Source organism: Chinchilla lanigera, unplaced genomic scaffold, assembly GCF_000276665.1.
Source record: "Chinchilla lanigera isolate Chin_1 unplaced genomic scaffold, ChiLan1.0 scaffold00045, whole genome shotgun sequence".
In the NCBI taxonomy this organism is placed as follows: Eukaryota; Metazoa; Chordata; class Mammalia; order Rodentia; family Chinchillidae; genus Chinchilla; species Chinchilla lanigera.
Window position 1 is genome coordinate 3311694 of NW_004955446.1, and position 12697 is coordinate 3324390.

Below are 12697 nucleotides of genomic sequence, written 5' to 3' on the forward strand. Positions count from 1 at the left end.
TTTTTTTGGGGGGGGTACCAAGAGTCGAACTCATGACCTCAGGCTTGCCAAGGAAATGCCTAAGCGCTGAGCTATACCCCTGGCCCTCAATTGTACAAATATATCACATTTTTTTTTTTTTTGGTACCAGGAATCAAACCCAGGACCTTGTGCTTGCCAGACAAATATATCACATTTGACTGATTCTTTTTCTTATTGATAGAAAACTGAGTTGAAATATTCAGTTTTTATTATAATACTGCATGACCATTTGTCCAATTTGACTTGGACACAATTACAAAAATATCTCAAGGACAATGGAGGCAAACCTATGGCATACATTCTGAAGCCAGCTGTTTAGTATCATTGAAAGCTCTAAAAGGTTCGCCATCATTATTTAGGTAAACACTTGAGGGGGAGCTAGAGAGGCTATGTGGGGTTGTAGAGAATTTAGGACTGATTTTATACATCTGGTTTTATCCCATTAGTTATTATTATTTTTAATTAATCACATTCTTACTAGCAGTGCATGAACACGTTCACTGATCCATATTTACAAGTAACCTGCCATTCCCAGACTTAATTTTTGCCAATCTTGTGTGTGAAAAATTGTAACTTATTGTGGCCTTCATTTGCATTTCCCTGAATACTAATGAGGTTATCTTTTCATGTGGTTGCCATTTCTGTTTCTTCTGAGTTATTTCTTCATTTTATCTGCCCATCTTTTTACTGGGATGTTCCTTTGTCATTGATGTACTAGTTTTTTACATATCCTAGACTATTTCGCCAGTGTAATGTTTCGTAATTTTCTTTTCTCACTATTTACCTTTTTACTTTATGAATTGAAGTTATTTTAATGTAGCAAATTTATTCGCCTTATATTTCTTTTATCTTTTTTTTGGTACCAGGAATCGAACTTAGGACCTTGCGCTTGCCAGGCAGGCACCATGCTGCTGAGCTATATCCCCGGGCCCTGGCCTTATATTTCATAATTAGCATTTTTACGTATTGTTTAAGAAACATATCTGTGCCTAGATGGCACAAAGATATCGTCCTCCATAAACTTTTAGAAACCTTAAGTTTTAATCTTTTAATTTAAGACCTTAATGTATTAGGGACTGCTTTTCAGTTTGTTGTGAGGAAGAGATCACATTTTATTTTTTTCTACTTGGATAATTTATGTTTAGCACCAATTACTGAAGGCCTATTTTATGAATCTGACACTAGCTGGTTTGTCATCTGAGTTTGTTGGATATTGTTATGGCCTACCTGGAGACCCATACAAGCCTCAAGCACTCACAGCAGGACATGAGGAAGGTGACTGGGTCCGTGGGGCACTGTACGCACTGGTGGAATCACGTACTGGTAAGTTCAGCAGCTGTGTGTGCTGCTGGAAGGTGCTGCTGGCCAGAAGAGGCAGGTCACTGGGGGAGGACACATCTCTCTCCCTGGCTCCTTCCTTCTTTCTCTGCTTTCTGGGCTCCATGACATGAGCAACTTGCCTCTGTGCAGGCCCTTCCACCACAGACAAACTTCTCAAAACCCTGAGCCAAAATAAGCCTCTCCTCCTTGTGAGTGGAGGGTATTTTGTCTGAGTGATGACAAAAATGACTAAGATAACAATTATTATATGCTTACTGTGTACCAGTTCTTTTGCTAGAGGTTCAAAACAAAGTGAAACATAGAGCCCTCCCCTGAGGGGGTTTAACATAAAGTGTACACGGTATCTGCCAAGCACTTACTAACCACTATGTGGCTCTTCCTTTTTGTTTTTGATGTTTTGAGATAAGATCTCACTGCATATTCCAGCTTGGCCTTGAACTCAGGCTAGCCTCAAGCTCATGGAGATCCTTTTGCCTCAGTGTCCTGAGTGCTGGGAGAACAGATGTGTGCCACCACACCTGCCTTCACTAGGTGGCTCTTGGAAATTATCACTTATCAGCTTTAGTTTTTCCACTTATAAGATGGCTACAAAGGTTAAATCACATAACCCTACTGCTCCACAGATGTAAAGTACTGTTGCTAGCCACATACTAGAGGGATGGAGAGGAGACCACAACACACGTTAGTCTTAGGGTCTAGTACAGTTTCTCCCATACATTTAGTTGACAAATTATTTACTCTGGAGGTTCTGAAACATGACTACAAATCCAATGATACTCCCCAGACTAAGAAGTCGGGGGTGGGGGGGAGTCATCTATGTTAGTCAGCTTTCTGTCACTGTGACAAAACATCTGCGATAATCAACTTATGCGAAAGAAAGGTTTTATTCTGGCTCATGATTTCAAAGGTTTCCATCTATGGTCAGTTGGCTCTGTTGCCGTTTTAGGGTTGTGGCAAAGAAGTGTATTACAGTGGGGAGTACATGGTGGAGCAAAGCTGTTGACCTCACAGTGGCCAAAAAGCAAAGAGAAAGGGAGGTGTGCGTGGGGGTCCTAATATCCACCTTCCAGAGCATGCTGCCAATGACTTAACTTCCTTCCAGTAGGCCTTGACTCCTAAAGGTTCCACCATCTCCCAGTACTGCCACAGGCCGGGAACCAAATCTTTAGCATATGGAATTTGGAGGATATTTGCAATCCAAACCATAGCATCATGTGATACAATATGGCAGACATGGTGCCATATGATTTCTGAGGTCATAAAAGGCAAGGTACAGTCTCTGTTGGAATACTTGTATTAGAGCCCTAAGTCTACAGCAAAGAACTCCTCTCTTCTGATGCTACTATGCTTTAAGGAAGCACCAATTAATCCACATAAACACATTACACAAAGATGCCCTAACAATGGAATGAACTGTGTCCTCTCACAATTCATTTGTTGAAGCTCTAAACCCCCACTGCGTGTGACTATATGTGGAGACAGACTTTTTTTTAGGAGGTAACTTAGGATAAACAAGGTAGAAAGGGTGGGTACTCATTTAAGAGGATTCTTAACCTTATAACAAGGGGGGCAGTGTATAATGAGGAATGATTATAGAAGTACTCAATGGAAAGGGGCAGTATTCAAGCCAGAAGGGGAATTCTCACCAGATGATCATGCTGGTACTATCATCTCAGATTTCTGGTCTCTGAAACTGTAGAAAAGTAAATCTCTGTTGTTTAAGCCACTTACTGTGTGGTATTTTGCTATGATGGCCCACGCTGACCAAGATACCTTCAGACAACACGAAGGAAGAGGAATGCCTGGCTAGCTTCTGCCTGCCTCAACTCTAGCCATCAATGGCTGGAACTGGATGCGAGACCCCAAGTCATAACTGCCTAACTGATTCCTTCCTGAATTTCTGATCCACAGACACTCTGAGAGAAAATACAGTGATGGCTGCCATTTCTGGCTTTTAAGTTTTAGAGCAGTAACTTATGCATCAATGGTAACAGGTATCTTTATTGGGTACCGATCTGTGCAAACAACCATGAAATGCAATTTCACATTTCTCTTTATTAATCTTAAGTGACAAATGACATGAGAGCTAAAATAACATACCCATTTTGGATAATATTATATTTGATTACTATCTACACTTTATTGGTAACCTGGGAACTCAATATTATTCAGAGCACCCTCATTTTAGTACAGCATGCCTGAAACTGCTGACTTAGTATTAATTTAAGATCATATTTATTCAGCTTGATAAAGGACTTAAGTGTTGCACTGTCCTATGTCACAGTATTAGAAAGGAAAAATAAATAGAATATTTGAATTGTATCTAATTTTGTGTTGTGATATGAATGGGATAAGATTTACCATTCCATTAAGGAACCAAGATATGGATAGAGAGGGGAGGGGCGGAAGGAAAGGAGATGTAAAACAAATTAAGATATGTTATGCACATGTAACAACTCCCCATGATGAATATAATCATATACTAGTAAATATGAAAACAATTTATTGAAATGTGCCCCGTGGCAGAAAACTGATACTTACAATTCTAAAGTTTTAAATATATTGCTTAAATAAACATTACTATATGTCACAAGTGCTATAAGTAAATTCACCTAATGAGTTTCAATGCAAAAACAAATACAACAGTTAATTTATATCACTCTGATAGAGTCTTAACAGACATTGTAGAAGACCCTAAAAAAGTTCACAAAATAATTCACATGTATGAAACTATTTGCTCCACTGGACATAGAAAAAATTGTAGAACTGATTCTGAACCTACCTTAAATTGTTACAATAAAATCCTGAAATAAACCAGCTCAAATAAATGTAGATCTGATGAATACACTGAAGTCCATCAGGTACTAGTGTGTGGTATAGTCTACTCCACAGGTTGCACTTTGCCTCTACATTTAGTGGAATCCGTCCCAAATACAAAGAAAATCTATTTTTATTATATAGCATGACAAGGAAATCTAAAATGACAAACCTTCTGTATCTTAATAACATTCATAAGAATTAGAGACAGTAGACTAGTAACAAAAATATCATTCTGAATGAGTAAGTCATAACAGAGGCTGGGAGGGAGCTCAGTGGTACAGCATTCATCTACTGTGTGTAACGCCTCTAAGAAAAGAAGAGTCATGATGAAAACAGTGTTAGTCAAAGGAAATTAGGAATTTTAGAAAAAAATTCTAAAATATATATGCAATATAGACTAGAAAGAAAATTATTTGGAGATAAAAACTAGAGAATATAAAGGCCATGATTTAAATCACACAGAGTATCTCCAGTCAAAAAGAAAATTGAGCCAGAAGTGGTTACGCATGCCTGTAATCCCAGCACTGGGAAGGCTGAGGCAGGAGGATCGCTGTGAGTTCACGGATAGCCTGGACTACATAGTGAATTCACAAGGCCAGCCCAAACTGCATAGTGAGACTCTGTCTCCAAAAACAAAATAAATAAATTAAAAAAATTCAATTGATAAGGATTATCATTTATTTATTTTAATTCCAGGTTACAGTATTCTGAACCATACTGGTAATTATTAATTATAGAGTAAAAATGATTGTTCAACATAAGAAAATAAAAAGGATGTACATTTTACATGTCTAAATGAAGTCTTGACTGCATGGTCGATAAAGAGCTGCAAATTAAAGCAACTTCATTAAAGATAACAGTATGTAATATAACAACCACTGCTAATTTCCTATCATCTTGTTTTGAAATTGTATAGTTTTTGTGTTGTTTTGTTTTTGTCTTTGTTATTTTGTTATTTTTTCTCTTTAAAACAAAATAAAAAGAAGTAAAAAAAGTTTTATGTCAGCTTGTCAGAAAAAGAAACAAATAATACTTTTTTGCAATTTTGCAGGAAGAAATATGTATAATAAAAAGTGCCTGGCATAGTAAAACACATTTCCAAAAAGTTGCTGAAGTGTCAGGAAAATAAAAATTTAAAACAAAGACATGATAAAAATCTTGGTAAGCAAATCAACATGTTGATAAAGAGATCAACATATTCAAAACTGACCCCTGTAGAACATTCATTATCCATACCTTCTGTGAGTACTAAAAAAGTAAGGATGACAACAATGAGCATGACTCTGCCATACATTATCAAGTCTGTCTTCACTATTACAGCCAAAACCACAAAGTATTTACAGATAACTTAATTCCATTTGCTTCTAATTGATCTGATCTAATGCAGACTATGCAAATTCAGAAATTTTAGCTTTCAACATGATAGTTTAGTGTGGTCAAATGACCTCAGATTTATAGATATCCCCTCTTATTTGGTCTTTTTTTTTTTTTTGAGACAGAGTCTCATTATGTAGTTCAGGGTGGCCTTGAACTCACTATGTAGATCAGGTTGGCCTCAAACTCAGGGCAATCCTCCAGCTTCAGCCTCCCAAGCGCTGGAATTATTGGTGTGCACTGCCACACCTGGCTTGATCCTTATTTTTAAGTGAATGAAAATTATAATTCAATGTAAATCTAATCAATATAATACATTATATAGCACTATGCCACATTCATTATTATAATCATTGGAAATCAAATCTAGGAAAATTCAAATACTTTTTATCCTGGGTCAAAGGGCACCCTTGTGCTGGGGATAGAACCCAGGGCCCCATGTATGCAGATCATGTATTCTACCCATGAGCTACCCCTGCTCAGGCTTGCAGGTTGTTACTTTTGGGTTGTAGTTCCCCACTCCCCCCTTAAAAAATACCATTTACCTGTAAATGAACAATTTTCTGAAATATATCTTCCCTCATGCTCATCTCGATATCAAAACGAGAAAGTCTCTTGTCTGCTTCTGTACTTGCTGCCCGTACCTCTTTGTCACAGGATACATGCTGAGGAAAGTCTAGCATGGTTCTTTCCACTGTTGACAGAAGAAGAAACCATGAGCACAAGAGGACTTGCCAAATCAGTATTAAGCCAAGGGGGCCAGGGATAGAGCTCAGTGGCACAGCACCTGCCTGGCAAGTGCAAGGTCCTCAGTTCGAGTCCTAGTAACAAAACAAAACAAAAAAGGAGTATTAAGCCAAATACCTTCTTTCTAGATGAATGACTATGTGATTACGTTTTCATTTTATATTTTCTACAAAAGTTCCTAACCCTCTCAAGAAACACCAACTAATGCAAATCTTGGCTGTTCTACTTGAAATCTTTACAAACATGAGGATGTGCACTAAGCACTTATTTAAGTACACTTAGGGTGTATAATTCATTATCTGGGAATGTATATGGATGAAGATATAGTTCTTATACTTAGAACTTATAGTTCTTATGATCTGAGAAGGCAGGAACAGGGTACATTAAAAAGAGAAGAGGACAGAGCCTGTTGGCTATCAATTAAACATGGTAACTCGCAGGCAGTAGCTCCTAAGCGCTAGGGCACCAGGTAATATGCTATGGAGAAGGTTAGATGTTACAGGAGGGGCTTAGAATGGGGCTGGAAAAATAAATCCCTCAAGCATTGGGCCTGTCGAAGACAAGGGTTTTTAAGGAATAAGCAGATTAATCTAGCAGGATGGAGTTTGTTTAGAATAGACTTCCTTTCCTTTTTTTAAAACTACAAATGCCTTAAATAATCAAATCAAATTTATGGACCCTATTCCAAATGCATATATCATATAAACATTAAAAGTTCCATATAATTTGAAGGATTCTCAGAATTCTAAGTGGTCACATCTAGTAAACACTGGTAGATATTGGGAATATCCCTTTTAATTATGATGGTAAATAGTTTGCTCAGAATCCTTATTTGTTAGGAGTGGTTCTTGGGTTTTTCATATACTGCATTTTGACTTTATTTGGATAAAATTCTGGTATCAGTGAAATAACTACTACTATAGAACAAAAATAAACATTATAGCAATGGTTGCTGACAATAAATACTTTTATTATTTTCAGTATTTTGAGGTATTACAAAGAGGTAAAATTTATACATGTGCTATCCTCTACACACAAAGAAATAATACAGTTCAATAAGCTACCTCACTTATCAGTCCTCTTAAAAGATTGTTAAAAATAAAACTATTTAGAAAACACCTGCCAGAAATATCAGAATAAATCCATAATGTGTACTCAAAATATAACGTATACAAGTATATTTTACAACTTAATTTATATATATTTTTTTGTTTTTTGGGACAAGGACTTGCTATGTAGATTAGGCTGGTTTTGAACTCACTATGTAGCCCAGTCTGGCCTCGAACTTGCAGTGATCCTCCTGCCTCAGCTTCCTGAGTGCTAGGATTACAGGTATGCGGTACTTAATTTATAATTTTTTGGTGGTTTATACTTTAATCCATACAACACTTAAGTGATACAGTTAACTCTACGTTGCAGTTTCTCTTTACTTCTGATAACTAGCTTAGTGTTATTCAGAAGGAATCAAAATTGCTCAGGAACTTAAATTAGCAACACAAAATTCAGAAGCCTAAAACTGGAAGCAGATTCTTAAATAAACAATCATGCTGAAAACCATTTCCTTCCGCATTTTGCCACAAAGCTGGAACCAGACTTAGACTCTCCCTGCCAAACTATAAACAATGCTAACGCTTTGTACCTGGCACTAGACAAAGGAAGCTTTAACATCTACTGTAGAAGGTGGAATGAACTCTCAGAATATGCACAGATAAAAGAAAGTGAATTTAAAACAATCTGTCCCCCAACTCAAAAATTTTAACGATTAACCAAAAGATAAATTTATGGAAGAGCAAGAACAAATACTCAAACCTTGAGGTATGCTTAGAAGATATATTACTATTGAGAAAACAGAATTAAAGGTAACTGTTTTATTTATTTAAAGATAATTATTTTAAAAGGACTTTGTTTTCTCAACCTCCATGGGTTTTTATTTTTATTTTTTTTTTGGTTTTTCTCCGGTACCAGGAACCGAACTCACGACCTTGTGCTTGCCAGGCAGGCGCTTTGCCACTGAGCTAAATCCCCAGGCCCCCCCACGGGTTTTTAGGCCAGTCAAATATGTGAATAGGCAGCACACCACCCAAGCCTTAAGTCACACAAGAACCAAGCACCTGAACATAGGACAAGCCCCAGACAGGGCAGGACACACCTGGAGTTGGGGCAACTCGTCCCTCGGACTCTAAGAAGCCTACCAGATCCTAGCAAGCAGATGTGGTGGTCACTAATGAGAGTACAGCGATTGGCAGTAGGGTAGATGTGGAAACAAATGCAGGATGAAACAGCCATCTAAGTTCCTTATTACAGTGGAACACAGGGTAGGGAGCTCTTGGTGATGGAGAGAAAGAGGCTGCTCAGGCTGTGCTGGATTCTCACAGCGCCTTTCAAATTCCAGGATGCAGAGAAATGTTTATAATACCTAGTCTTTTACTTACTTCATATTCTCTTATGAAATCTGGATATATAGCCAAGGTTATTTAGTCACAGTTATCCCAAAAAATATGTCCAATTCTTAGAGGTAACCGAAGTGAATCTTCATTCCTTCTAACTCAAAAGACCTGATATATTATGAAAACAATAATGTGTATGTTTGGTGTGGGAAATACGGAAAACAGAAAATACATAAAGAAGAAAGTCAACATAAAATGTAAAGCCCACCAAGGATGTTAACTGTTGTGATAGTTCATTTTATGTAATTCTTGACAGTGTCTTTTGATGAGACTAACATTTACAGCTGTGAACTGAGAGAGCTGATTGCTCTCTGTAATGTGAGCAGCCTCATCCCAGGAGTTGAAGGCCTGTCCAAAACAAGAAAGATCCACCTCCTCAAGCAACGGAGAACTCCCCCGTAGACCATCTTCAGGCCTCATCTGCCCAGCTGGCTCTCTGGGTCTTGGCCTGCTGGGCAATATGCAGACTTTAGACTTGCCATCTTCTATTACCACATGTGCCAACTCCATCCGCTAAATCTCCCTGCACACACTGTACTGGTTCTGCTTCTCCAGAGAATCTTATAACTCTTGTGAAAACAGATTTTCTTCAAGTTTTACCTCTGTATGCTTTTCCTGTGTCATTTAATACTACTTCTATGCATTTCAGGGCTACACAGAGTAACAGAGGGTGGATATTTCACAAGTTATTTGGTCACCAAATTGTGACTATATACCCACAATTCTATTTGGTGAGATTTGGGGATTGTTTCTGAGCCTTTTTATGATAAAAGTATGTACTTTTACATAACTTTATATAATTTTGCCTGTATCTGATTATTTCCTTAGAATAAATTCCCAGTATGGAATTACTGGGATAGGGTGTGAACTTGAAAGTCTTAAAATATATTTTGACATGCTGTTCACAAAGCAGTGTAATGATAGCTGTTATTTTACAGCATCCTTAACACAATTAATTTTATAAATCACACATGATTTAATTCTAAGCAAACAATTCAACCATTATATAAAAAGCAATCTCTTGTAAAACTGGAACTCTGTCAGGAGAGAAAGCACAAAATGGCTTTAGATTACATAGAATGAAATACTGATGTACTTGCATAACGTACCCACCTATATATGTCACTTCCACATCTGCAAGCACCTGTAGACAGTTCTCATAGGTGACTTCCTCCATCTTGAGTCTTCCAACAGCATCATACACCTGTTTGGTCTGCACAATTAGTTCCTCAGTTCTTGTTCTAATTTGCTCTGGTGAAAGATCCCATCTTAGAACATTTCTCCCATTTGCAGTAGTAGAAGACACTGCTCGAAGAGCAGACATCACTTCTCTTCCTAATGTCATTCTGAGTAAAATCCTGGAACCACCAACTCTACGAAGAACCAGACAAAAGAACAGAAATTAGGAATTGTTATATGTCCATAGTCAAGATACAAATGTAGGCTGGGGGTATAGCTCAGCAGCATAAGCACCTGCCTGGCAAGCACAAGGTCCTGAGTTTGATTCCCGGTACCAAAAAAAAAAAGAGATACAAATGTATATTATAAAATTCAACTTAAACTAAACTGAGCAGATTCTCCCATGTGAACACCTATGCATAAAACTAAATACCCTTGCATCTTTTATTTTTCTTGAATAATTATAGTTTTAATGGAATACATACCATCCAAATACTGAATTGGTCATGTCATGAAATTATGTAGAAAAATGAAATTAGGTATCAGTGATATAATAATTATTCTGCATAAATCAAACCAGAATTCTTCCCTTTGTTAACTTCTACTGACTATGTACATAGACTCAAAAAATGTTTTTGGGCTTGTCAAGGAAACATTTTAAAATTCTGTTTTTCATGAAAATCAAGAATAATTAGTTGAATTTATTTTTGGGAAATAATCTCTGGCATAGCAATTACATTATCATAAAAGAAAAAAGACAAATATTTTAAAGGTGATATTAATCCTTTACTCCTTTAACACATTCAAATAATACTGATGCTGTGGTTACACGTGTGTGTATGACTCTCTCCTCTTTTTCTACCTTCTCGTTATAGACCCACCAAGTTTTGAGCTTATAAATAAAAATATTACATTTATTAGCTAACATATACATAGGATGTTCTCAGACACTATTCAAAATATTTTCCATGTAGTAACTTACCCAGTCTTTCCACAACTCTGAGTTACATACTGTGAACATTCTCATTTTATTAAAGAGAAAAGTAAAGCATAGAGAAGTAACTTGCTCAAGACCACACTACACAGGAGAAGCTAAGATTCAAAACCAGACAAGACAGATTTAGAATCCACTCTTACCCACTATGCTAAACTTCATTTTTCTTATATTAGAACATCTAGAAGCAACCTTATGAGGTAGGCAGAGCATTATTCTCTCTTAACTGATGATGTTCAGAGACGCTAAGTAACTTGAGGAAATTTGCCTAACAAATATTTATGAGCATACACTATATGTAGTTACTGTGATAGGCACTGAAGATAAAACGGCATATTAAAGTGGGATCCTCCAATTCTCATATAGTAAAGATAAATGGATAACTGCGATGCAAAAGAAACAGGTAAATGCTTGAAGGATAACAAGACCCCTAGATATTTGATAAAATTGATAAAATGAGTAAGTAAGCACTGGTTTAGTTAGTATAAAGAACAAGATGGGCTGGGGGGATGGGGCACTGGAGGGGAGAGTCCGGTCATGCGACCCTAAGACACGACGTCACTTCCCTGGCAACCGGTCCAAACAGAACTTGGAACCCCGGTAACACGACGCAGTAACTGCCCTCTCCGAGCTCACTTGGCCGGAGAACAGCCACAGCGAGGATGCTGAGCTGCTTCCCCACTTCTCGAGGCCGCAGCCTCAGGACCCCAGGCGGGGAAAGTCTCTGTGAAAGACTGAGGAGACGGCTGACTGCGTCCAGACGCCGCAGACCATCATGTGGGAGCCACTTAACTGTCACGGACACCCTCAGGAAGGCTTCCACCGGACTGACCACGAATGACGAAGAAAAACCAACTTACCCGTGTGAAGTCTGCCCAAGCCCAAATACAACCACCACGAAGAGAAAGATCCCAGGGCAAGTCTTGCTAGGCCCAGAGACCCCCAGGAGCTCCGGACAGGCCTCCCCAGAGCCGGGCCCAAAAAGCCTGGGGAGCCAAAGAAGTCCAGGGTGGGAGAACGAGGTCACAGCCACCAGGCCCCAAGACACACTCAGAAACCTAGTGTACATCCGCCCTGACCCGGGCCCCAGTACAAAGCACTTTGTAGGGAGCTATGCCGAACCCTGGCTGGTGTGGTCAGTGCGGGCAGTCAGGGCACACTCACACCCCGAGCCCTTAGCGCCAGTTTTCCTGGGCAGCGAGCCCTACTATGGTCCCTTCCTCCCCACCCCCTCCACGACCCACACCTCTACCCGACAGGCCCTGCTCATGGGAAGAGATGTCACCACACCACGTTCAGGGACGTCCATCTCCCCTGCGGGCTTCTGTGATGAAATTCGAGACCCGTGGTGTTTGGATGATAAACAGCTTTATACCACCAAGCGGGCTGAGGACGAAGGACACCCTTGTTCCGTCTCATCTCAGTGGGAATTAGAAGAAGCCTTTTGGCTGTCTGAGCTAAAGAAGGAGTATGAACTCTTACTCCATGCGTCGCCTTGTGCATCGCCTTGTCCACTAAAACACCATGAAATGCCTCGTCTAGAAGATCAGCCCATCCACCGCAGAGCTGCAGGCCTCTGGAGAAAATTTTCTTGTGTTAGCGGCCATACATTTCAGGCCAAGCGTTTCAGCAGGCGCGCTCACTGTGCCGTCTGCTCGGGCCGTGCAGGGGGATTCGCACGCCAGGTATACAAGTGCATCGACTGCAAGCTGCTGGTTCACAAGAAGTGCCACACACTTGTCACAGCTGCGTGTGGCCAGCGTTCTTCACCACC

General features: G+C 39.1%; 1 protein-coding gene across 5 annotated transcripts in view; it reads right to left on the reverse strand.

The window, feature by feature from the left end:
- The window catches only part of Nln (neurolysin (metallopeptidase M3 family)), a 116060-nt gene that overhangs the window by 53416 nt on the left and 49947 nt on the right, over positions 1–12697 (reverse strand). For all 5 annotated transcript variants that reach the window (XM_005392619.2, XM_005392620.2, XM_013518407.1 and 2 more), the window contains 2 exons: positions 9864–10123; positions 6102–6250 (listed from right to left, as the gene is read on the reverse strand). In XM_005392619.2, the coding sequence (XP_005392676.1) occupies positions 6102–6250; positions 9864–10123 (409 nt within the window). The remainder of the gene's footprint in view (positions 1–6101; positions 6251–9863; positions 10124–12697) is intronic.